Source organism: Podarcis erhardii, assembly GCF_964252035.2.
Source record: "Podarcis erhardii genome assembly, chromosome: 3".
Classification (NCBI taxonomy): Eukaryota; Metazoa; Chordata; class Lepidosauria; order Squamata; family Lacertidae; genus Podarcis; species Podarcis erhardii.
In genome coordinates, this window is record NC_138507.1 from 3,107,156 (window position 1) to 3,131,254 (window position 24,099).

A 24,099-nucleotide genomic window follows, 5' to 3' on the forward strand; every position below is an offset into this window, starting at 1 on the left:
AAACAAATGGTTGTCTTGTGGGTCCTGTTCAATCATCTTCACAGAGAGATTTCTTACTGATAGTAGCTTTCCCTTCATATAGCACTGAATCAGGATCTCAATCAACTATAAGGTCTGAATGGTAACCTGAATAGAACGACTGGCTTACTTGAAGTGTAGATTTGTGAGTGGGACGCTGGTGACAGTGCATTGGGTATTTCCTCTCACATGACCTCAGGCAGGAGTAAAGACTTGTGGGACACAGGCACTTCCTCCTCAGTTTTTCTAGACTTGCCAAGCAGCAATGTTCACCAAAGCACGTGAAACAAGAATAGCAGCCTGCCTCCCTTCCTGGCTCATAAATCAATAAAAATAGAAGTGACAGAGTCAACAGTACCCCTCCTAAGGGAAAAAACAAAAACAAGTGTGACTGCAGACCATCAAAGGGAGGGTTCCACTGTCCCCAGCGTCCCATTCACAAATCTACACTTCAGGTAAGCCAGTCGTTCTATTTATTTCACGGGACGCTGGGAACAGTGGATTGGGACAGACCACAGCACTTCCCAATAAATGGGTGGGTCCACAGTGCTGACAAAACTTGGTGTAACACTGTACGACCAAAAGCCACCTCAGTTGAAGACACGGTGACTTGGTCAAATTTATAATGTCTAGTGAAAGTGGAGGGAGACAACCAAGCGGCTGCCCTACAAAAATCTATTAAAGGAGCATTAGCCATAAAGGCAGCAGAAGTCGAGGCTGACCCAGAGGAATGAGCAAAATATGAGATGGGCGGGCCAATTTCATAGTATCATAAGCTAAGGAAATGCACCCCTAATCGATCTAGCTAGTGTAGCTGAAGCGACCTTTCCTCCTAAGGTGGAAGGATGAAAACTGCTGTATATACACTTTTAAGGCCCTGCGGACATCCAAGGAATGCCAAACTTTTCCGATGTATGTTTTGGTCACTACAAAGTTGGGAGAATGAGTTCCTATTGAACATGGAATTTGTTAAGAGCTTTTGGTAGAAAGGAGGGAGCTTATCCTTATTGAAGATGCGTAAATTCTTATGGAAGGTATGTAAATGACCAACAAGGCCAACAGTTCTGAAACCCATCTCACTGAAGTTATCGCAACCAAAAATAGGACTTTAAAGAAAGGTTCTTTAAGGAGATTTGGTGTAGCGGTTCAAATGGAGGCCGTGCAGCGCTGACAGAACAGAATGTAAGTTCCATGGTGGAAAATGGTAAGCTACCAAAGGATGCTGTAACATAGTTCCTTTGAGGAAACGTTTGATTAGCAGATTTTGTGACAACGAAGAACAGCCAACAGAACTTAAAATCGAAGAAATGATGGAAAGGTGATGTTTTAAAGTATTAGGCTATGGGCCATTTTGCAGACCATGTTGGGGATAGCGGACAGCATCCGGAACCGCTACTCTGTGTGGTCACAGATGAGAAGCTTTACACCAGGAGGTAAAGGCTGACCACGATGATTGATAATTATGTCTTGTGAATGGACGTCTGGAAGCTAGAATGGTGGAGATAACATTCTCATCCAGACCACGAGATTTCAGTCTATGGCACTTAAACACCATGCAGTCAGGTTCAACCATTCTAAGTTCGGATGAGTCCCTGGCAAAGTACAGTGGACAATACAGGAAGATGAAATGGTGGTGTCACTGAAAAAGCCTGAATCTCTGACAGCCAAGGCCTGCGGGGCCATAATGGCGCAACTGGGAGCCAATGTAGGTTTTTCAAGACCGGTGTTATGTGGTCTCGGCGGCCGCCCCCAGTCACCAGTCTAGCTGCCGCGTTCTGGATTAGTTGTAGTTTCCGAGTCACCTTCAAAGGTAGCCCCACGTAGAGTGCATTGCAGTAGTCCAAGCGGGAGATAACCAGAGCATGCACCACTCTGGCGAGACAGTCCGCAGGCAGATAGGGTCTCAGCCTACGTACCAGATGGAGCTGGTAAACAGCTGCCCTGGACACAGATTTGACCTGTGCCTCCATGGACAGCTGTGAGTCCAAAATGACTCCCAGACTGCGCACCTGGTCCTTCAGGGGCACAGTTACCCCATTCAGGACCAGGGAATCCTCCACACCTGCCCGCCTCCTGTCCCCCCAAAACAGTACTTCTGTCTTGTCAGGATTCAACCTCAATCTGTTAGCCGCCATCCATCCCCCAACCGCCTCCAGACACTCACACAGGACCTTCACCGCCTTCACTGGTTTTGATTTAAAAGAGAGGTAGAGCTGGGTATCATCCGCATACTGATGAACACCCAGCCCAAACCTCCTGATGATCTCTCCCAGCGGCTGCATGTAAATGTTGAAAAGCATGGGGGAGAGGACAGAACCCTGAGGCACCCCACACTCATCCCCCACCACCACTTTCTGAACACGGCCCAGGAGGAAGGAGTGGAACCACTGTATGACAGTGCCCCCAGCTCCCAGCCTCTCAAGACGGTCCAGAAGAATGTTATGGTCGATGGTATCAAACGCCGCTGAGAGATCCAGCAGAACTAGGAAACAACTCTCACCTTTGTCCCTAGCCCGCCGGAGATCATCAACCAGTGCGACCAAGGCAGTTTCAGTCCCATGATGAGGCCTGAATCCCAACTGGAAGGGATCCAAATGGCCCACTTCTTCCAGGCGTGCCTGGAGTTGTTCGGCAACCACTCGCTCAATCACCTTGCCCAAGAATGGAAGATTTGAGACTGGGCGATAGTTGGCCATCGTGGCCGCATCTAAAGATGGTTTTTTAAGAAGCGGTTTAATAACTGCCTCTTTCAACGGGTCTGGGAAGGCTCCCTCACGGAGGGAAGCATTCACCACCCCACGAAGCCCATCGCCCAGTCCTTCCCGGCTAGCTTTTATAAGCCAGGATGGGCAAGGATCCAGGAGACAGGTGGTTGGTTTCACTCGTCCAAGCAGCCTGTCCACATCCTCGGAGGTAACAGATTGGAATTGAGCTTGTTTGGAGGTTCTAGCAGGGGAGCGCAGCTATCGTATACCCTTGACCGAAGAACGGTACACTCCTTCTATCTGGGATGGTCGTCCTCTTCCACCGAGCGCGCAGCTTCGGGAGGGACGCACATGGAGCGGTGAGGGAGGAAGGGGACACCCGCCTAGCCAGCCAGATCAGCCGAATCAACCCTGGCAATCAATGGGGTGACAGATGTCGCAGCCAGATCGCCCTCACATCCACAGATTGGAATTGATCCCACTCAACTTGACTAGACAGAACTCTAGCACTCTCCCGCCCCGGCCCTGCTCCCACGGTGGAGTCTACTTCTTCCCGAATCTGAGCGAATTTATCTGCAAAAAACTTTGCAAAATCATTGCAGGAGAACTTTGTGAGCAAAGAGATTGACTTGTAGAGGATCCCAGCGGTGTTGAATCTAATGAAACACTGATTTACCATCAAGTAAATCATCAAGTTTGCTGATGACACTACGGTGGTGGGGCTCATTTCAGGAGGGGATGAGTCCGCCTATCGGGACGAGGTGGAGCGGCTCTGTGTTTGGTGTGGAGAGAACAATCTGGCTCTTAATACAGCTAAGACCAAGGAATTGGTGGTGGATTACAGGACAAAAAAGGCGGTCATTCAGCCCTTGTATATCAACGGGGAACGGGTGGAGAGGGTGGCGGAATTCAGGTTTTTGGGAGTGACTATCGATCAGGGCATGACTTGGAGCGCAAATACCACTGCTCTGGTGAAGAAGGCTCAGCAGAGAATTTATTTCCTCAGACTTTTAAAGAAGAACAATCTGAGTGAGAAACTGCTGGTGTCCTTCTACCGAGGCTCCATAGAGAGCATTCTCACATACTGTATTTGTGCTTGGTTCTCCAGTTGTACAGCTAGGGAGAAGAAGGTGCTCCAGAAGGTCATAACCACAGCCCAAAGGATTATTGGTCATCCTCTCCCATCTTTGGAAGAACTGTACGGTTCCCGTTGTCTTAGGAAAGCAAACAACATCCTGCAGGATTCATCTCACCCGGGATACAGTCTGTTTGCACTACTGCCTTCTGGCAGGAGATATAGAAACATCAAGTCAAGGACAAATAGACTGAAAAATAGTTTCTATCCAAGAGCTGTGGCCTTTTTGAATGCTGTAACTCGATAGTGTGACCTGGAAGTTTGATGGGTGTGGGTGTGGGTGTGGCTGGAATGTGGTTTGTTTGGTTGTTGTTGCTGTTTTGCTTTTGTTGTTTTTTTAAGGGATGGCATCCAATTTCGTTGCACTGTGCAATGTTGCACTTGTGTAATGACAATAAAGAATCTATCTATCTATCTATCTATCTATCTATCTATCTATCTATCTGCTCAACTAATCTGTTTGCTGGCTACCGTCGCCGGCAATATGTTCTGCCATGAGGCTGAGGGGATGATGCTCAGCCCAACTGAAGAGAAGAGCTGTCTCTTTCTGGAGAGATTCTCAATGGTTGCCTCTTTGACAAGATATGTGGGCCTTCGTTGTTAAACTGTCTGTTTGATGAAGGACGTGATGGAGTTGAAGACAAGAAAAGTGAACATTTGCCAGTCTGGCTGCTCTCAACTCTAGCCAATTGATGGAGTGAGTGGCCTCTGAGCTTGACCACAGGCATTGAGTGTAGATTTATTGACAATGACATCCTTGTAAACTGGTGTCCATGGTTATCTGACTGCTGCACAGATTTCTGAATGATTTCTGAAGATTGGAGATTTGCACCCACCACGGAATGGACAGCTTGAGTTGAGGAGATAAGAGCAAAGACCTGGGGCGATTGTGAATGATTGCCCATAATGCCAAAGTAAAAACCACTGTAGGGTTCTTGTGTGGTGCCCAACATGTAATCTGAGAGGCTGACATGCAGAGTCCTAGAATTATTGACAGACATTTGACTGTCATCTTTTTTTGTCTTTAAGATTGCAGCTGCTGCTGCGTAGATTTTGCTGATGTGCTCTGGTGAAAGAGTCACAAGATATTGAACTGTATCTAGCAGGGCACCTAGGTGAATGATCCTTGGTGATGGGGTCAAGCAGCTTTTTTTGTAGTTGTTCAAGAAGCCATGAGATTGTAATGTTTTGAGGGTGATGTGCCAATGGAGATGAGCCTGTTGAAGGGATGTTGCCCAAAGGAGCAGGCCGTCTATGCACGGCTAAATATGAATGCCTTGTAGATGCAGGTGCGCTACTAGGGTGATCATTATCTTTGAGAAAACTTGGGGCGAAGAGGCTAGACCAAACAGGAGACTCTGGAACGGAAAATGATGCTTATCTATGGCGAACCATAGATACTTTGGTTGATCTGAATGCATTTGAACATGGAGGTATGGTTCTCAAATATTGATGAGAGTTGCCGACATGAAGAACCTCCCTGATGGAGGTTAAGCACTCCATTTTGATTTTTTTGTAAGCAACACAGCGATTTAGGAACTTCAGATCAAGAACTGGCCCACATTTCTTGGTGTCCTTCCCCCGCCCCCTTTTTTTCTCTCTCTCCCCCCCCCCCCCCCCGGCACAACAAATAAGTTGAACAGAGGCCCTGGAAGTGAGCTGTGAGTGTGAAAAGCCTTGAGTAGGATTTTCCTCTGCTTATCTTTACATTCAATCAATAAAATGGTGCACAGCAAAACGGAGCCTCAGCATCAGAAAAAAGAGCATATTCAGCGACCCTGTAGGATTGCAATATACAGGGACATTCTGCAAGAAAGTAAACTTAATAAACTAAAGAAAACAATAAGGTTGCTAAGGCAGACAAACAGGGGCGGGGAAGAACGAAATGCTTTTTTGGAATACACACACACACACATATATATATATACACACATACACACACATTATATATATAGGTAAAGGTACCCCTGCCCGTACAGGCCAGTCGTGACCGACTCTGGGGTTGTGCGCTCATCTCGCTTAAGAGGCCGGGGGCCAGCGCTGTCTGGAGACACTTCCGGGTCATGTGGCCAGTGTGACGAAGCTGCTCTGGCGAGCCAGCACCAGCGCAGCACAGGGAAACGCCGTTTACCTTCCCGCTATAAAGCGGTACCTATTTATCTACTTGCACTTAAGAGTGCTTTCGAACTGCTAGGTGGGCAGGAGCTGGGACCGAACGACGGGAGCTCACCCCACCGCGGGGATTCAAACCGCCAACCATGCGATCGGCAAGTCCTAGGCACTGAGGTTTTACCCACAGCGCCACCCATGTCCCATATATATATAAATATATATGGCTATATATATATATATATATAGCAAGACTCAAGACAGTTGCTAAAACTAAGGAAAACTAGCAAGAGAAAGCAACAATAAAATGAGATCAAAACTGAAAACTTATCTGAAGAAGCAGGAGAGCCAGGACAAACATCTTGCTGAGTCAGGCAGGAGAAAAAAACTGAAGAGGAAGTGCCTGTTTCCCACAAGTCTTTGCTCCTACCTGAGGTCATGTGAGTGGAAATACCCAATCCACTGTTCCCAGCGTCCCATGAAATAAATTAAATAGATCTTCTATAGCAGACAGCTGTGATTAATATAAACCTAAATTAGCCTAAATAAGTCTCCTGCTATTACTTTCGGAACACAAAGGGACATAACCAACAATCCTCACTTTCAGGAGAAAATGAACAAATACTAGGATTTGTTGCCATCACTATAATCAACTATAGCATAGTTATAGTAGGGCTACCAGACGTCCCTGGATTTGCAAATCTGTCCCCGGACACATTCCGTCCCCGGAATGTCCCCAGATTTGCAAATCTGTGCCCGGGAAACGTGGCAGCGGCAGCCTCAGCAGTGCAGTTGGCTCTAGCTGGCTTCAGGAGCTGCTCACTGCCGTGGTGCCTGCCATTTTTCCTCTCTGGAAGTCCCCATATGATGTGTCTTGTGCACAACAGATCATATGGGGACTTCTGGAAAAGAAAAATGGTGGGCGCCATGGCAGTGAGCAGCTCCTGAAGCCAGCCAGAGCCAACTGCACTACTAGGCTGGCTCCGGGCTGCTGACTGCTGCTGCCACTGCCGAAGGGGAACCAGGGACATCTGGCGGTAAAGATCTCCTGCCCCCTTCCCCCTTTGTTTTGACACATCGGGGGAGGCTCGGGAGTCACGGCCGGTCGTTGCCCAGTTTTTTTAAAAAACTGCACATTTATGTTTCACAGGGTGAGAAAGAAAGGCTTTGCAACTTTATACAATATGCCTGTGTGCTTGGGCCTCACCATCCCCACTACTGACTCCCTGTTGCTACTCAGCTTAATTTTTTTTTTTTTTAAAGTCCCTGGATTCATTGAAAAAATTCTGGTAACCATAAGTTATAGAAGACTTTAAAAGATGCTACTATGATTATGGGAATTCTCCCTGTCCATGTGAGATAGGGGAGTTCCTCTCTAATCAACAGAGGCTCACTTTGATCCCTGCTTTAGATGATTTATAATTTGGATGTATAGCCTTAATATATGGGGCCTACTGCCAAGTAAATGTACACAGGGCTTCAGCCTTTGCCATTAGCCACCATTTTCATTTTGCAAATCACTCAGTCATAAAACCTACATAAATTATTGCCGGTAACAATAATGTCCAGTTCAAATTAACTTAAAATAACTACATATGCAGAACAAAAAAAGATATTCTGTTAATTCTTACCCCATTTTGGAGATATTAGAAACATATATTAAAATCTTTAATAATCAATCATTTTCTTGTTAACTGAAACCATACTAATCATGCAGAGAAGGCATTCATGAAAGATAAATTAATCCAAGGGTTATAAAGGTCCCAAACAGATGTAATACTAGGCTGACATATTACAAAAGGCACTGATGAGGAAACTGGTGTTAGTCATGCAAAAGACACAAAATAGCCATTAGTTTAATTACCATCAGAATCAAGGTCATTTTCTAGGTTAGTATGTTGATCTTCACCGGCAGTAACAGTGCATTCAGGAATCTCCTCATTAGTAACTACCTCAATATTATCATTTCCACCCTCATCTGTGGGAACATGTCATAACAAAGTTAGTACTTTTCATCCTGTACATGCACCACAACACATCAATGAAAACTTTTAGTGTTTTAGTGTCAACTGAACACATTCATCATTTATGACACAGAAATGGGAAAAGTCACTGAAATGTAGCAATTGGTCCATAGAAAAATAATGCTCTTTAAAGAAAATATCTGTTGCACACACACTGTATATACATCCTGTTTGTAAACATGCCAAGCTGTGCATTGTTAACTTAAATTCAAGTTTACTGCTCAGCCAAGTGGAGAGGATGTTAAAGCACCTACTGGGGTTACACATTTTTGTGCTGCTACTATGAGTAGACAATATGATCAGTCTATCACAGATTCCTATGTTCTGTAAAACAGAAGAATAAATCGCTGTGCAGATTAAGAGTATTGCTGCAGCTGTGAGGAAGAGCACACAGATTTTGCTACCCTGTAAATTCTTCTACTCATTTGCCAGATAGGGGACCAGACACTGAACAAAGTGATCTCTGTCCACTTGGGGCAGTTTCTTTAGATTTGGCTCAGGACAGGATTAGTAGTAGCTGTCCCTAGACTGCCATCCCTGACTTCAGAAAGAGGACATCCTAGCTAACAAGCACCCCACCCCAAGCAATGAACCCCTACATGGAATTCTGACATAAATGGAAAAGGGAGTGGAAATTGGTAATGTGTGCTTATTTGTCCCATGTCCAGATGTCCAGAATGGAAACCGACCCAGTGAATATGATTGGTATTCATTGTTGTTGTTGCTTTCAGTCTGATTGGCCACTGTGAGAACGGGATGCTGCATTAGATTGTCCTGATCCAGCAGGCTTAGATTAGGTTCCGAACGGTTCTTCTAGGGCATGCATGACTTTTGCATTGCCTGACACACAAAGCATTATTTCCATCTGGAGTGAAGAGCTCAGATCTCGCTGAAGTCAATGTGCAGCTGAGTGTCTCATCACAATGATGAATCTAGCCTGAAGATTTCTTTCTTTCTGAGCCTCAACAGTTCTGACCCTGACCTTATTTTTGATGTACTTGGAATAATCTTTAAATAGCTTTAAGGAGGTTTTATTATTGTTTTTGGGGACATGACTGGTTGCTGTGCTTTCTTGGACACAAAATATGCCTAAGCATTTTGTGTAGCTTTGCCCCTGTTAGGAATAACATGTTAAGTGCTACTTGGTGTACAGAAAGTAGATAGAAAGAATCTCTCTCTCATATAGTAAGAGAACCTGAGGTCATCTAATGAAGTTGAATGTTGGAAGATTCAGGACAAATTAAAGGTAGTACACAGCACCTAGCTAAACTATGTAATTCACCACAACAAAATGTAGTTATAGCCAACAACTCTAACATAGATTTAAAAGAGAATTAGAGAAATTGAAGGCTGTCAGAGGCCACTATCCATGTTCTGCCTCTGCTGTTAGGGGCAGTATGCCTCTGAAAACCCAGTGGGGAAACTGCTATTACACTTGGGTTCTATTTGGAGGCTTTCTATAGTCATCTGGCTGGGCACTGAGAGAACAGGATTCTGGACCAGATGGGCTTTTGGTCTGATCCAAGAGGGTTCCTCTTTTGTTTTTATGGGGGTCTGCTGGCATTTGCCATGACACTGATGACCTTACAAGACTTGTCATGAAGGGGTGCTCCTATATTCTAGAAGGTTTCACTTTATCTTTGAATACTGGTGAACATTCTAATGTTTGGACCTTGTAAACTCAAGGTGCTTTCTTCTAGCTGACTTTACACCTTTTACATCACAATTGGATTTGCCCCTTCTATTCCTCCTGCACATGCCTGTTGCCGCTCCCAAATCTGCTCTGGTGTGTTGGACTGATTTATGGAACACAGGAGTAGAAAGGGAGAACATTCCATTGTGCAAGGAGAAAGCTTTGAGTCACTAGAATGGTGCTACATTGAATAAAACCTATTATGTGCAGCACTCAAATTTGAAGTCTGATTTTGCCTTTCATATCACCTTAGAACATGATTTTGTGCCTTCTCATATACTTGCAGATCCAACTTGACAATTTTGGGCACAATTTGGAAGGGAAGGGCTGGTGGGAGGGCCAGGGCTGGAAGGGAGGAATGTAGCATTTTTTCCATACATTTCATTTTAGAAAATGATCTGTGATCAGGGGTGAAGGAAGGCTAACCAGCACACCGTGTGGGGTGTCGGGGCAAACCGCCCAGCGGTGTATGTGCGTGCAATGTATGTACTGCACATGCATGGGGCTACACACGTGCATGTGTGGTACGTACTGCACGCGCATGCGCAGCTGGGCAGTTTGCTGACGGCGCCACTTGAGCACTGTGTGGATGGTGGTGGGATCCCTTCACCGCCACTGCAGCCGTGAGCGGAGGATCCTCCGCATGCGGCAGCAGCGGCCGAGGTCAGTAGGGCGAGCCCCCCGTAGGGTACCTTCTTGTCACCCCCCTCAGAGATTGCACCCGGGGCGACCCGCCCCCCCCTCCTCCACCACTGTCTATGATCTCCTGATTTTGGCTGGGAGATTTCCCATCAGTTTTGAGTTTAAACAGGGAAAGCTTGGGGTAAGTCGCCCATCTCTTTTTTCTTCAGTAAACCTCCAAAATGGCAAAATTAGCAACATGCCAAACTCATAATTTTCTCTAAAGTATTCAGACAACATTCTAGAAGTAAAAACATGGTACCACCAAAAATGGGTACAAGCCTTACTATAAGCCATTCTGCTGAAACTCTAAAACTGCAGGTCTCAAGAGAGGGTTGTGAATCTACTGGTTATCTTCTGGAACACTGCTTGGTATGTCTCCAGTCACCTGGATCCACACCCTGTCTGTAAACCTCAACATTTCCCGTGTGCAGAAATTGCACTCTGCCAGCTTAAAGAACAAGCTGACTCCTCAAGGAGTGCCATGTATCTGATCTCTCCTTGCTTGTTTCTGTACAACAGCACCATCACATTAACTAAACTGTTTATAGTGTCAATCCATTTAGCTTGTTCTGAGCATGCCAGGTGGAATTGTAGCGTTGGAAGGTCTCCAAAGGGTCATCTAGTCCAACCCTCTGTGATGCAGGAATCATAACTAAAGCATCCCTGACTGATGGCCATCCAAACTCTGCTTAAAAATCATCAATGGAAGAAAGTCCACAACCTCCTGACGGAGTCTGTTCCTTTGCCTAGCAGCTCTTATTGTCAGAAAGTTATTCCTAATGTTTAGTCAGAATCTCCTTTCTTATAATCTAGATCCATTAGATTGGGTCCTAGCCTCTGGAACACGAGAAAACAAGCTTACTCCATTTCCCATGTGACAGCCCTTTAGATATTTGAAGATGCCTATTGTATCACCACCCAGTCTCCTCTTTTCCAAACAAAACATACCCAACACCCTCAACTGTTCCTCATAAAGTTTGGTTTCCAGACCCTTTAACATCTTGGTCATCCTCCTCCTCTATGATAATAGGCCATAGCAGTAGGTGGTCACAACTTTGAAGCAGAACCCTGTGCTGAGCTGCCGCACTAGGCACTGAGTCAGTCATGGAAACAACACAATGAGTAAAATGAGATAAACTGGTGCTATGCTTGATTATCTGTGGGGAGAATGAAAGCTGGGAAGATCAATGTTGTCAATGTCAACACTGAAACTAACAGACAAATAAGCAAGTTCTACACAGATGTAATGGGGTATATTGTATTGAACACTCAGAATGAGTACAGAGGAAAGGGTATAAATATGTGCCCTTATCTTTAATATATTATTCAAAAAAATAGCAGACTTGTGTTGAATTTTTATATTCCAAAAATGAGGGGTGCTATTTGGGAATTCAAAAGATATTTTGGTTAGATTAATATAATTTAGTTAAATGTGTGTACAGTTGCATTGAAATGGTTTAAAATGATTGCAAAGACTTGTAGTTGTATTACATATTAATAGTTTTTAATTTTTATTATTATTCAGCATTACCTGACATCTTCAGAAGGTAAAATAAAAATTATTTGGTTTTCCGAAAGCAGTTTATGTGCTTCTACACCAAATGTAGACTTACCAAGGTAAATGTTGTGGTGAGGCTATGGCGGAAGCAAGGGCCTCTTGGGGTGTTAATGCTGTGAACTCCTCCATGCTAAGTTGTATATATGTGTAAATAAACCATATATCATAAAGACACCACAGTCTTCCACTGTGCCTCATTCGAAAGGAAACATGAACCCTGGGCAAGCGCCTGGAACCCCTGGAATCTCACACCACTTGGAGACTGAGGCGGCAGGCAACAATATCCATTAGCAGCCATACACTGGCCTTCTATTGCCCCAGAGCAACAGCAGGATATAAAAATAGTTGTGTGGCACTGATATGAGCAGGGAGAAAATCTGACAGCTGATGGACACACATGGCAAGTAAATGATCAGGCAAGAAGAACTACAAACATATGTTCTAAATGCACACTTAAAATATTTTTAGGTGTATATCCCCTCTCCCCCCCCCATGTTGCCCTGGTGAAACGACTCCCTTAGCACTACAATGAAGACAAGCCACAGTGTTTGAAATAGCGCATAAGTCATGATCAACTAAATATGTTTTGAGGGGAGTTAAATCTTACCAAAAATGTCAAATGAGCTTCACTCCCCTTTTTAAAGTGCCTCATTCAAAATCAAGACAAAAGAAGAGAAGGAAGCTATAAGATTTTTTGTGCTTGTGCCAAATAAAAGGTTATCTCTGAGAGTGCTTACAAATTCAGTAAAGACAAGGACAAGTCTAGAGGGGGGAAACAATAGAAAAATATTCAATTTCCCTCGACAATTTAACTGGTGGCCAAAATTAAAGATAAAAAAGCCTGCAACCTATGTACTATTAAATTTTATTTTTAAAAATGTGAAGAAAGAAGTAGTGGGGGGGGAGAGAAATAGGGATGAAATCAGCACGGACAATAATAAAATTAACATACTAAATTGAGATGAAAAATGCAAAAAGAGATGTGAAATTACATACGTGTAGCATCTACAACTACTGCTTGACTTGTTCATACTCAAGTAACTTAAATCGCTGTGCATATTGCTGCTGAATTTGGACTGTCAAATTCATGCAAAATGCTAACATTATGCCAAGTGTAGGTCTTGTCCAAAACATTTAATAAAGATTTGTTGAACAAGCTAATAAAGGCTGCATGGAAGCAAATAGGATTAGCTGCTGCATCTATGTTTTGGTATAAGCCCTAAAAAGATATTAAAAGAATCATGGAACTTTATACTTGCAAAGGTGTTGCAGATCATTTACTCTAATGATCCGATGCCACAATGTTTCACAGCAACATTAAAGAACAGTGTTCTCAAATTAATTAATTATATGTATATTCCCCTTTTCCATCTTAACACATGACTTAACACATCATAAAACAATTATCAATAAATCAAAACCAGGCCCGGTGATCATTGTATCCAAGACAGAGAAAGTCTTTGTCTGTGCCTAAACTTGGGACATTCTTCTTCTCCTAGTGGAACTAGCTTCATTTAGTTAAACAAGAGCCTTTTGTACACACGTGTTCTGAAGTGAATTGTCCCACTACACATCAAGTTGTGTAAACTCACCCCAAGAGCCTTGCTCTGTTTTAATTGGACACACCTGACGCCTACTATCTGAATCAGTTGTTCTGATACATCCCTGATCTCAAATACAATAGTTCTGGCTACATCTAGCTCAATAATTTTATTCAAGTTGTGGCTATTCTTTTGACTGTGTGAAATTAAGAGATATGGCATATATCTATAGATACGTGTATTTGGTGAACAAAAATTACCAGTAAGCTCATTTGAAGTCTGAATAAAAGCAAATTTCAAGAAGGTCTTCCTCAGGTTTCTGCGTTGCCATAGGAATGAGATACAAGGTTTCTTAACTCACCTCCAGATGCCTTTGACCTTTCTTTCAACTTTTCTGCAGCCATTTCACTGTAGCTAGGAAGTTCTGACATCTTCACTCCAGATCGAGCTTCTGCTATTAGCTGACGAGCTCTCTCTCTCAGCTGCCGACGCCGCTCTTCATCTTGCTGCTAAGATATATTGAACAGTTGCCAACTCAGTAATTGACAGAAATGCAATTTCATTCTCAATCTGATCATCATGATAGTAACTGGTTTACAGCATGGTGCTTGGCCCATGTTATAAATAGGAAGCTCCATATCAGTTGGGTGTCAACAAAACACTTTTTAGAGCCATCCTGGAATCAGGGTTTTTTTTAACCCTAATAATTTCTCCAATTATTGTATTAGATCTTTAAAAAAATTAACTGGTTTATAAAAATGTAATCTGAGGCTGATAGGTACCCAAAACGTATGGCCACCATGCAACACCACAGTATGTTCAAGTCTTACTGGTTTCAAAGTGCTAATACATCTTTAAAAGGAGATGTACACAGTCAAATAATGAATGGAAAGAATCACAGTTCAGCCCCGGTATCATAAAGAAGCTCCATTTATATTAGAAGGTTCACTCTTATTTAAGATTGATACTGGTGCAAAATGGAAGTACACTAAGCTGAAATTTTATTTTCTAACAATCCCTACTGAATCAGTATTTAAAATAAAGACAGCTATGGATACTAAGATCTTCCCACTTTGGAGGAACAAAAACATTTTAAAGCTTGTTATGGAAAAATACATTTGTTTTGGAATTCCTGTTTGACAGAATAAGTACATGTAAAATATCTGCCTGTAACAGAGGAATATTCTGAAGGTTTCTTCTCTTAAGTTAAGCAAATCAGGACTTGGTTAATACTTGAATGGAAACCCCAAGTGATGAATATTGCATATGGAGGAAGGCTGGGATAAAAACATTAACAAACAATTAACTTGAAAGATATACATTGCTCAAGGAAATAATCAAATTACCAGTATAAATTCTAGAGTGAGCCTGGTGGACTATATCATCCTGGCCAAGTGTCAGAGAGAATTAAACACACTCCAGGTAAAGGTATGTGTTATGTAAGCCCCTTTTCAGTACCCTTCTCCAACACCTGAACAGAATTGTGGCAGGTATAGGGAATCTCTTTTAGCTGGAGTGCCAGATTCAAATGTGATTAACCTTCCAAGGACTGCATTCCAGTGTTGGGCAGGGCAAAACAAAGCAGAATAAGGCAAGAAGTAAAAAAGAACAAATAAAGAAAAATAAAGAAACACAATTCACTCAAATGGAATAAAGCCAAATAAAACTAAAATACATTCAAAAACTGAGCACACACAGCCTTCCAAACATGATCCTCCTAGTCCCAGGCCCCACAACAGCAGAAGTCCAAGAATGATCCTCGTGTCCCACAAGCAGAAACACTCACCCTTTCTGCTTTCTCTTTTCCGGACACACACATGCGTGCACACATCTGGAAGATGGAGCAAGCTTGTTTTCTCTTGCTCTGGATGGTAGGAGTTGAACCAATGGATTCAAGTTACCAGAAAGGAGATTTCAACAAAACATCAGGAAGAACTTTCTGACAGTTAAGAGCTGTTTGACAGTGGAATGGACTCCCTTGGGAGACTGTGGACTCTCCTTCCTTGGATGTTTTTAAGCAGAGGTTGGATGGCCATCTGTCATGGAAGCTTTAGCTGAGATTTCCTGCACTGCAGGGGACTGGACTAGATGCCGCCCTTCCAACTCTACAATCCTACGATTCTATCAGGTGCGCCAACCCTAGGTGGTGGAGGTGTCATCAGCATCCCCAATATTCCTCAGCAGTGGGCTCAACACCCAAATATTGAGGGGATTGAGAAGGCGAAGGCCAAACTGCGAAGCTGAGTATGGCACAGCATCAAAGGCAGGCTCCTGAGTGCAAAAGGGCAGGAGCCATGACAATTGAAGCTGCATGGCGCCACCAACGCACGCCTCCTCCTGACAATGCACATGATGCATACAACATCAGGCATGCACCTTCGGCCCAAGGTGGTGCCTCTGGATTCTATGATATAATCTGCTTCACAGAGTGGGTCTTTATAGAACTAAACATTATACATGCTTACCTGGAAGTAAATTCCATTGAACGCAGTGAGAAGTAGAGTAGATAGGCAAACGGAATGTTAGTAAGATTAGCAAAAGGAGCACAGCAGTTTCTGTTGTTCCTTTTCCACTAGCCTGGCCAGGATCTGTCCACTGCCAGATCTTGTGGGCAGTGCTTACATAGCAGTGCAATGGGGGTTCTCAGAAAAGTCCCAATTGCAGCCCAGTAGTTCTGATCAGCATTGAAGGCACTTGCTTAGGTGTAATCAGGCAAGAAAATTGCCTAAAGATGTGGTGTCATGTAAATGATGTACAATGACTGGAAGGTTGGCAGGGCTCGCTGGGACATGCATGGCCAAACAGATTGAGTGGCCTAGAAGGCCAGATTAGGCTCATGGTCTAGACGTTTTCCACCACTGGGTTACAGAAAACTGTATTAGTGGAAACTGTTCCGGTTCAGCTTTGCCCCTGACATATTAGGTTTCTATATGAAGGAAAGTTTTCAATAGGCAGATGGTTTTTTTATTTTTTGTTTAAATTGCTGACTGCTTTGCCCATGTTGCCCTGACAGAGCATAGGATTCCCCTGGTTGCTGGTGCCATAAGGAACACTAGATCTGCTACCCTGCTGCCTGCCAAGCCACTGTACATACTTCATTCTAGAATTGCCCACACATTTGTCTTTCCCATTCAGGATACCCTTCATCTCAGATGTTGTTCAATAAAGGTTTTTACATTGCCATATGTGATTCCAACACTTCTGACTGGCTCAGGTATGCTTGAGTATTGGAGACCTCTCCTCCTTTTCGTAGCATGGGTTTGCTGCATCTGAACCAAGGACTTTCAGCATGCAATATAGAACACCTAGGCCAGGGGTGTCAAAACTTTTTTCAAAGAGGGCCAGATTTGATGAGGGGAGGAACTGCCTGTGGGGGCCAGATTAAACCGACCAGTGGGCCGGATTGGTCCCCCAAAATGGACTTTGGACACGCCTGACCTAGGCTCAGGCTCCTCCTCCAGCCCCTGTACTCCTAGCATCTAAGCCGCAGCCTTGGAGCTGGCTGGGAAGGTGGGTGAGTGGGGATGCCATATGATGCCTTATGTGGTAGCTAAATTGTTAGAGGACTCAAACCACTGTATTTGCAGACATTTCGCAAAAATTTTAAAAATCTGCCTGGACAGAAATTTTTACCCTGAAAAAAAGTACATGTCCAGGAAAAACCGGACATAAGGCAACCCTAAGTTAATTGACTTTCTCTATGTGTAGGCTGCTCTGGCTGCTGGATTGTGGCAGTATTTCTAAGAATGCTATGGACACAATTACTGGTTTTGTATTTCCTCGTAGTGTTTTTCCTTTCTTCCAAGCATGAGGATGTACTGTAGGGGTCAGCAAACTTTTTCAGGAGGGGGCTGGTCCACTGTCCCTCAGACCTTGTGGGTTGCCGGACCTCCCCTCTCCTGAAGGGACCCCCCGTGCTGCCACGTTGCAGCCACTGCCTCGCCTTTGGCAGCGTCGTCTGCCTTGACCAGGGGTCTGTGGGGCGCAGAGCCCATGCTACTGGCCTGGGCAGCGGTGGAGGCAGCCTCCCCGCTGCTTCCTCCCGCTTGGCTCTTGGCCATACGTGGCCGCCTCAGCGGGAAGGAAGGGGCATCGCCCAGAGGCGTCTGCAGTACCAGCATCACAGAAGTCAGCCCCCGTGTGGCAAGCTCTCTGCACCATGCCGCTTTAGAGCAGGGACTGACCGAGTGAGTGGCAGGGTCCGCAGGCCGGATTTACGAGCCCAATGGGCCACATCCGGTCCCCGGGCCTTAGTTTGCCGTCCCCTGATGTACTGGATACAGTGGTTGTTCCACTGATCAAACAGCTGTGTATCTCTTGTCCTACTGTAAGCTGAATAAAGGATTATTGCATTAAGTGTTTTACATTTAGCCTTCTGAAATGAGGATGCAACTGTTTTTTAGAACAAATTCACTCCAACCTGTTACATGTATAGTAAGAAGCCAAAAATGTAGCTCCATCATTATTTTTCAAGAATCCATCAAGCAGACTTAAAATGCTTAAATGGCTGTAAGACTGACACACCTTACAAAGAGATGAAGTAGCACAAGCAAGAGCCTGGCTCCAAGCCCAATTTACCAGAAACAAAGGGTCCTATCCAGACTCTGAGCAAGCAGAGGCCTGTTAGCTCAAGGTCTGGATAAAACCCCATATCATTAACAATGTAGTCTAGCAAAAGCTCTTCCTGACAATAATTTCCAAGAGTTACAATCACCAGCACCACACTGGAACGTTTAAATTCTAATTTCAGTTCATATTATCAATCAATGAATCTGAGTATCTATCATTACCTATAAGTAGCCCTGCCCTTTGCTTGTTCTAAAAGTGAGTTGTCTGCTGAAAAAAAGGGGGTGTTTTATCTATCCACACATATTCCTAGCATGATGCACTACTGGCTTGTTTATAACTCTTCCAAAATTAATACTCTCAGGAATCAATGCTCAAGTACCATGTGCAGAATCATACATGTACCCACAAACCTGTCCTTATATTACTTTGCATGCTCTGCACTCCAGACAGCTACAAAATATTATGTGAGGCCATTGGATTAGCACTGCTGGGTAAGATACAATCAAGTTTTGCTTAGAAAGTCCAGATCCAAGTACAATGGCTGGCAGAGAAATAAGTGTCCTTAAGTTTTGGTTTTAGCCAAACACTGTTGCACAGAAAGTCTGTGCCTGTGCTATTATTTCAAAGGGCTGGATTGTTGTGAGCACACCTTAACTTTGTTACACTCTTTGTTCACCCTAAATAGCCAAAATATCAAGCTTATGATTACCTTATGAACCCATTATATGCATTTGGGGATAGCGTAATCTTGTTTTAGTGCAATGTCACCAAAACAAAGCCCCCCCCCCAAAAAAAACACGTGGACAGCAAATCAGCAAATCTTGTCACTGCAACGAAGCAACAGAAAACATGACAGAAGCAGACATACATACAAAGAAAGAAAAGCAGCAGCAGCATGTGAACTGTAACAGAAACACCTGTTTTTAAGTGAAAAATGCACAGTCACAACTGAACAAACCAAGTAATAAAAAATGCCAATCATTAATGTGTTGAATGGCTATTATTCAGTGACGAAAAAAGGATACATCATGGACCAAAATTGACTGATATGTCTCCTAAGGTATTTGTAGATGCCCTTCAAGTAAGTTGTTGCAGTCTGCAAAAACAGTACTAGCAATTTACTTTTCTTACAAAGAATGGTAAGACATGGAATAATCCACACCTGGCATTGCTCATTAAGTGTCCTGCAACATACCAGTTTTTAGCTTAAGCAATCAGTAATAAAACAAACACTAATACTAATTAGGGACATTTTACCCATTTCCATGTAAATTGTTTGTTTGTAGCTATTTACTCATCATTGTTCTTGGTACAATAGGAAAAATGCAAATGAATGAATCAGAATGCAGCCCTAATGGGACTTTCTGTTTATAACCATTAGCCCAGAGGTGTGCTGTAATTCAATCCTCAAGCAGCAAGATTTAGCCTCATTAACAGCTTGCATGGGCAGGTTACAACTCATAAAACCCTACAGTAAACAAAGTATATGGACACAGCACAATATCTTGAGCCTGATTGACAGAATACTGTTTCCCTATCAGATTGCCTTGATTTACTTTTCTACTAATGTCCTAACACTATAAAGACAATTTTGCCCAGGCCTTGGAGCTCTGTTGCAGAACTGCATATTTGATTTGTTTGCTTTCACACTCGAAAAGGCACATCCAGCAACAATCCCATCAAAAATATACATTTAATCTACTCACTACATTCAAACTACTACAAATTCAGTTCCATTTATGGCCAACCAACTGATACCTCAACCTGTTTTACTGCAACTCCGTATATTTATGTTATAAAGTAAAGGTCACATCCCTACCTGGACCACTGGCATGTATGGATCTACAACATCAAACAACCAAACTGGGAATAAAAAACTCGGAATAAATAAATGCAACAACAAAAGGATAGACTTGCTATGAATGTTCACATTGGTCTAAATGAGTTAGTATAAAATCTATTTAACAACTGACCAGGAGCACTTAATGGCCCAGTATGATAGAGAAGTTGAAACAGAAGGAAAATCACCTATCTTCCTAAATTGTTGGTTCAGATTGGAGGAAGAACCAGTAACTTGCAGCAGATTGGCTACTGCCAATGTCTTACAGAATCCCAACATTTCTATACTAAGTTGTAGGGGAAAGTCTTAATGTTACTTTAAATATTACTGAAAGTATCTTCTTGCTGAAGTTTTCCACTCTTGTCAGTTGTTGTTCATGAATTGACTTGATTACTCTGCTGTCTGCAGAGGGCCTGTTCAAAAGAGATATCTGAACATCGCATGAATCTTAGGTATTCAAGTACCTCTTCCCATTAATGTACCTGAACTACACCATTTTAAAAACATAGTTACCCCCTTGGCCTTCTAACAACCACCCTACAAAATTATGCATGAGGACAGATCAAATAAAGATAGTCATTATAGCAGTTTTCTGCAACTTGGTAACCACCAGATATTTTGGACTACAACTCCATCAGCCTCAGACACAATGGCCATTGTTCAGCGATATTGGAAACTATAGTTCAAAAAAGCTGAAGGGCACCAGATTGCGGAAGGCTGCCGTATAGTGTCTCTTGCTTTTGATAAATTGCTGTTAAAAAGTGTCCCTGGGGAATGCATTTTAGACCTGGAATAGATCACATTTCAAGCATCTGGAATTTCTTCCCCTCCCGCCTTCCCCGCATTATGACTTATATCACGTTGGTTAAGACATCGTAAGTAAAACAGAGTTCAACAGTTTTGGGGCTGTATCCAACACTGGACAGCACGAGGGTCTCTTCCTTCCCTCCCCTCCCACCTGTGCCCTGTCCCCATTTGTTTTGGAGGGTCTCCCATCCCACTGGAAACACATTCTGAGGACATGGGGTGGGGGATTGCAGGTGGCAAGAGAGGAAGAGTGATTTCCACTGCACGTTATGCAAATGAAACTGCAGTGTTGGATGCTACTATCTTAATGGTCCCAATCTTATCATACGGAAATAGTGTGTTTGATATCTCTTTCTCTTGGATATTGGAATGCTGGTTGGCAAAGGAACGACTGAGAGCGAGCTGGAACACAGCCAAAGCTCCCAGGAGGCTCAAACACGTGTGAACAGACACCAAGACAGATTTTCAGAACAGGAAGAGGCTGGGGCTGATCCAATAAGTCCAAAGCGTCGGCAAATGGGAGGGCTGCTAGACAGGAAGTAAAACAAGAGATATAAGGGGCGACGGTTTAATATATTCTGCAGCAACCGGAAGGGGTCTTCAGAAGGGTTAGCTTGAATGATAATGTTGGCGGCTTCGTTAGAGCCTCCCGGAGCTATTTGCAATCAATCCTCCTTTTTAATTACCTACGCTTACTGTGTTATCAAGCTGGGAACCTGGACTCCTGACAGCATTCACAATATGCAATCTGCTGATTACATAGAGCAGAACTAGATCTTGCAATTGACAAACACTTTGATCTAGTATAACAAAACAAACACAACATAAATATTAGGTGATGCCATTTCACTGCATATTTCTTCTCCTCATGGCTGGTAGGCAATAATAAAGTCAATGGTGCTGTCAGGGAAGGAATTTGCGCCCCCCCCCCTGTAGAAGGGCTAGCTTACTACCTTTTGAAGTAGGTGTGGTAATATACATTGCCATCTGGAAAGAGTAGCATTAAGTCAGGAGTCTAAAATTACCTAACTGTACTGGATGAGGGGAGGGGCCTCATGATGATGTCACATTACATGATACAGCACAATGAACATTATCAGAAAGAAGAAAGAAATGTGGAGTGGTGGCAGTTCTCTGGTAATTTCTAAGTTCACCTTCAGCAGAAGGATATGATTGGGGGGGATACACAGGGGCACTGCGCTGTCCACAGGTGCCCAGTGTGTGTGTGTGTGTGTGTGTGTGTGTGTGTGTGTGCGCGCGCCACCCAAGCGGGGATGGAGGGTGTTCACCCAGCCCTCGTCCCTTCTGCTGCTGGGTGAGGACAGGGCACAAAGGGTGAAGAGCACCCTCTGTGCCCTGTCCCCGCCTGCTGCGTGAGCGCCCGCCTATCAGCGGCGGGGGCTGGGCGAGCAGAGGGGGGGCTTGTCTCGTGCCCCCCAATATTCTGCGCCTAGGGTCACAGCCCCCTGCCCTCTGCTACACCACTAAAAAATATCTCATACAACACAGCATCGGGATATAAAGACAGATCGCCTCCTCACACAAAATCTATTTAATTTCCAGAAAGCTTCATTATGATGAGCAAAAAAAATTTTTTGCCATACAAAGAACAGATAAAAACCTGCATACGTTATATCAAGGGTGCTAGGATATTTCCCTCCGCTTTATATTTGCTTGTGTTGTCTCCATTTGAAGTTTGAAATGGCACCCGTATTTTAAAAAAGTAATCACTTATAGGTAAATAATTCATGTGTTGCCCATAAAAATTTAGCCTGGTATGTCTCCCCTGCCCCACTTTGTAATAGTCTAAATTTCAGCAACATGAATCCCTAGGTAGTAAAACTTCTACAACATTAAGGGCAAACTCTTCAGGAATAAATAATATAATTCCTTGTTTCCCTCTTATAGAAAAAAGTGTTTGAATGCAATTTCTATATTTCACAGTTCACCGACATCTCGGCAAGCTTTCTTCCACTGCTTCAATGGTGCTACTTTTAATTTTATCCTCCTTAGTCCTAGTAATTAAAGTGATCAGCAGTGGCATCCCAACGGCTTTGACACAGCCACATCCCCCCTAACAGACTTTTGCTTTTAAGGGGAATGAGAAGAAAAAGAACTAAAGTTTCATTTCACAGGAACAAGAAAATCAGGCCCCTCGAATTCTTAACTTTATCCAATTGTTCTTTCAGCAGCCTTTGGATCTTAAGAAGCAAATAAAAATGGCTGCCATTAGGGGGTCCTTTTTGTACTTGCCGCAGATGTCAGTGAGTGACATTACTTTGGTCAAAAATGATGCTATGGGTTGGTGAAGGTGAATTATAATGTGAGAATGCAGTTAGTGAGATGATTAATCTATTCATAAACCCTTCAAGAAAATAAAACATTTAAGCCCACAACACTTTTTAAGAAAAAAACAAAGAACAGGTGGTTAATGGATTAGAGAAAAAACAAATCCACAATTCCAGCAAAAGTATTTTTTTCTGTTTTTTAACAATATTTTGCTGAGTTTGAACTAATTATCAATATCTTTCACTGCATTATATAAAGTTACACAAAAAGCCCTACCAACATTCATTACATTAGTTTTATGATAACACAACCCCCCCAAAAAAACTTCAGGGTACAGAAATATAAATAATATTCATTAAATCAAAATTACTGTGTTAAACATAAAATGAAAATATTACACTACATTACATTGAAAGCATTTAACAGAGCTCTCTCTCAAAATTGTCCATGACATGCCCCAATTACATAATCCAGCTAAGAAAAAGAACTTGACTGCTACCCTTTTCATCGTTAGACAGCAAGAACGGCTTTGTTATTAGCCATTTAGAAGGCAAAAGAATTCTCCTTCTTGTCCAGAGGCAAGGATTACCAAAAAGGTACCTATTCACATGCTACAGAACAAAGAGGGGGGAAAATTAAGAAAAAAATTACAAGATCTTTAAAGGTTTGGGCAGGCTGGATTTTTAGCGTAAGCTTGGTCAGCTCTTGTTTGCATAAATAGGATTTGGGATGAAACATTACAACTGTTTAGAAGATCTTTTCAAATCATTTCAAACTTTTCTTATGCTGGTTTATAATATAAGCAGACATGCTTGCAAATGGCCACACCTGCTCATTTCTCTTGGGATGGCCTGATCTCTCCCGCTTCTAACAAAGAAAAGGGGGAGGGAGGATGTAAGGGAAAGCAGCTTCTCTTGTTTAAAAACAGAGTGGAAAGTCAAAAAATTTCTCAAGTTTGTCCCATCTGGTCAGATTAAATCTTTGATCACTCTTGGGATTACATGTTTGTTTTGTCCTCTCTATTGACTGAGTTTTAGAATAACCCACAAAATACATACGTGAAGTGAACAAAATCTCAGTTGCTAAATTCTGGGCATACTTGATGAAAATAAAAGAGCTGAATGTTT

The 24,099-nt window shown here is 43.1% G+C and overlaps 1 protein-coding gene across 4 annotated transcripts in view; it reads right to left on the bottom strand.

The window, feature by feature from the left end:
- The window catches only part of EHBP1 (EH domain binding protein 1), a 279,413-nt gene that overhangs the window by 63,826 nt on the left and 191,488 nt on the right, over positions 1–24,099 (bottom strand). For 2 of the 4 annotated variants that reach the window (XM_081855472.1, XM_081855473.1), the window contains 2 exons: positions 13,829–13,976; positions 7,832–7,945 (listed from right to left, as the gene is read on the bottom strand). In XM_081855472.1, coding sequence (XP_081711598.1) covers positions 7,832–7,945; positions 13,829–13,976 — 262 coding nt within the window. The remainder of the gene's footprint in view (positions 1–7,831; positions 7,946–13,828; positions 13,977–24,099) is intronic. The other 2 variants (XM_081855475.1, XM_081855474.1) reach the window with 1 other exon arrangement.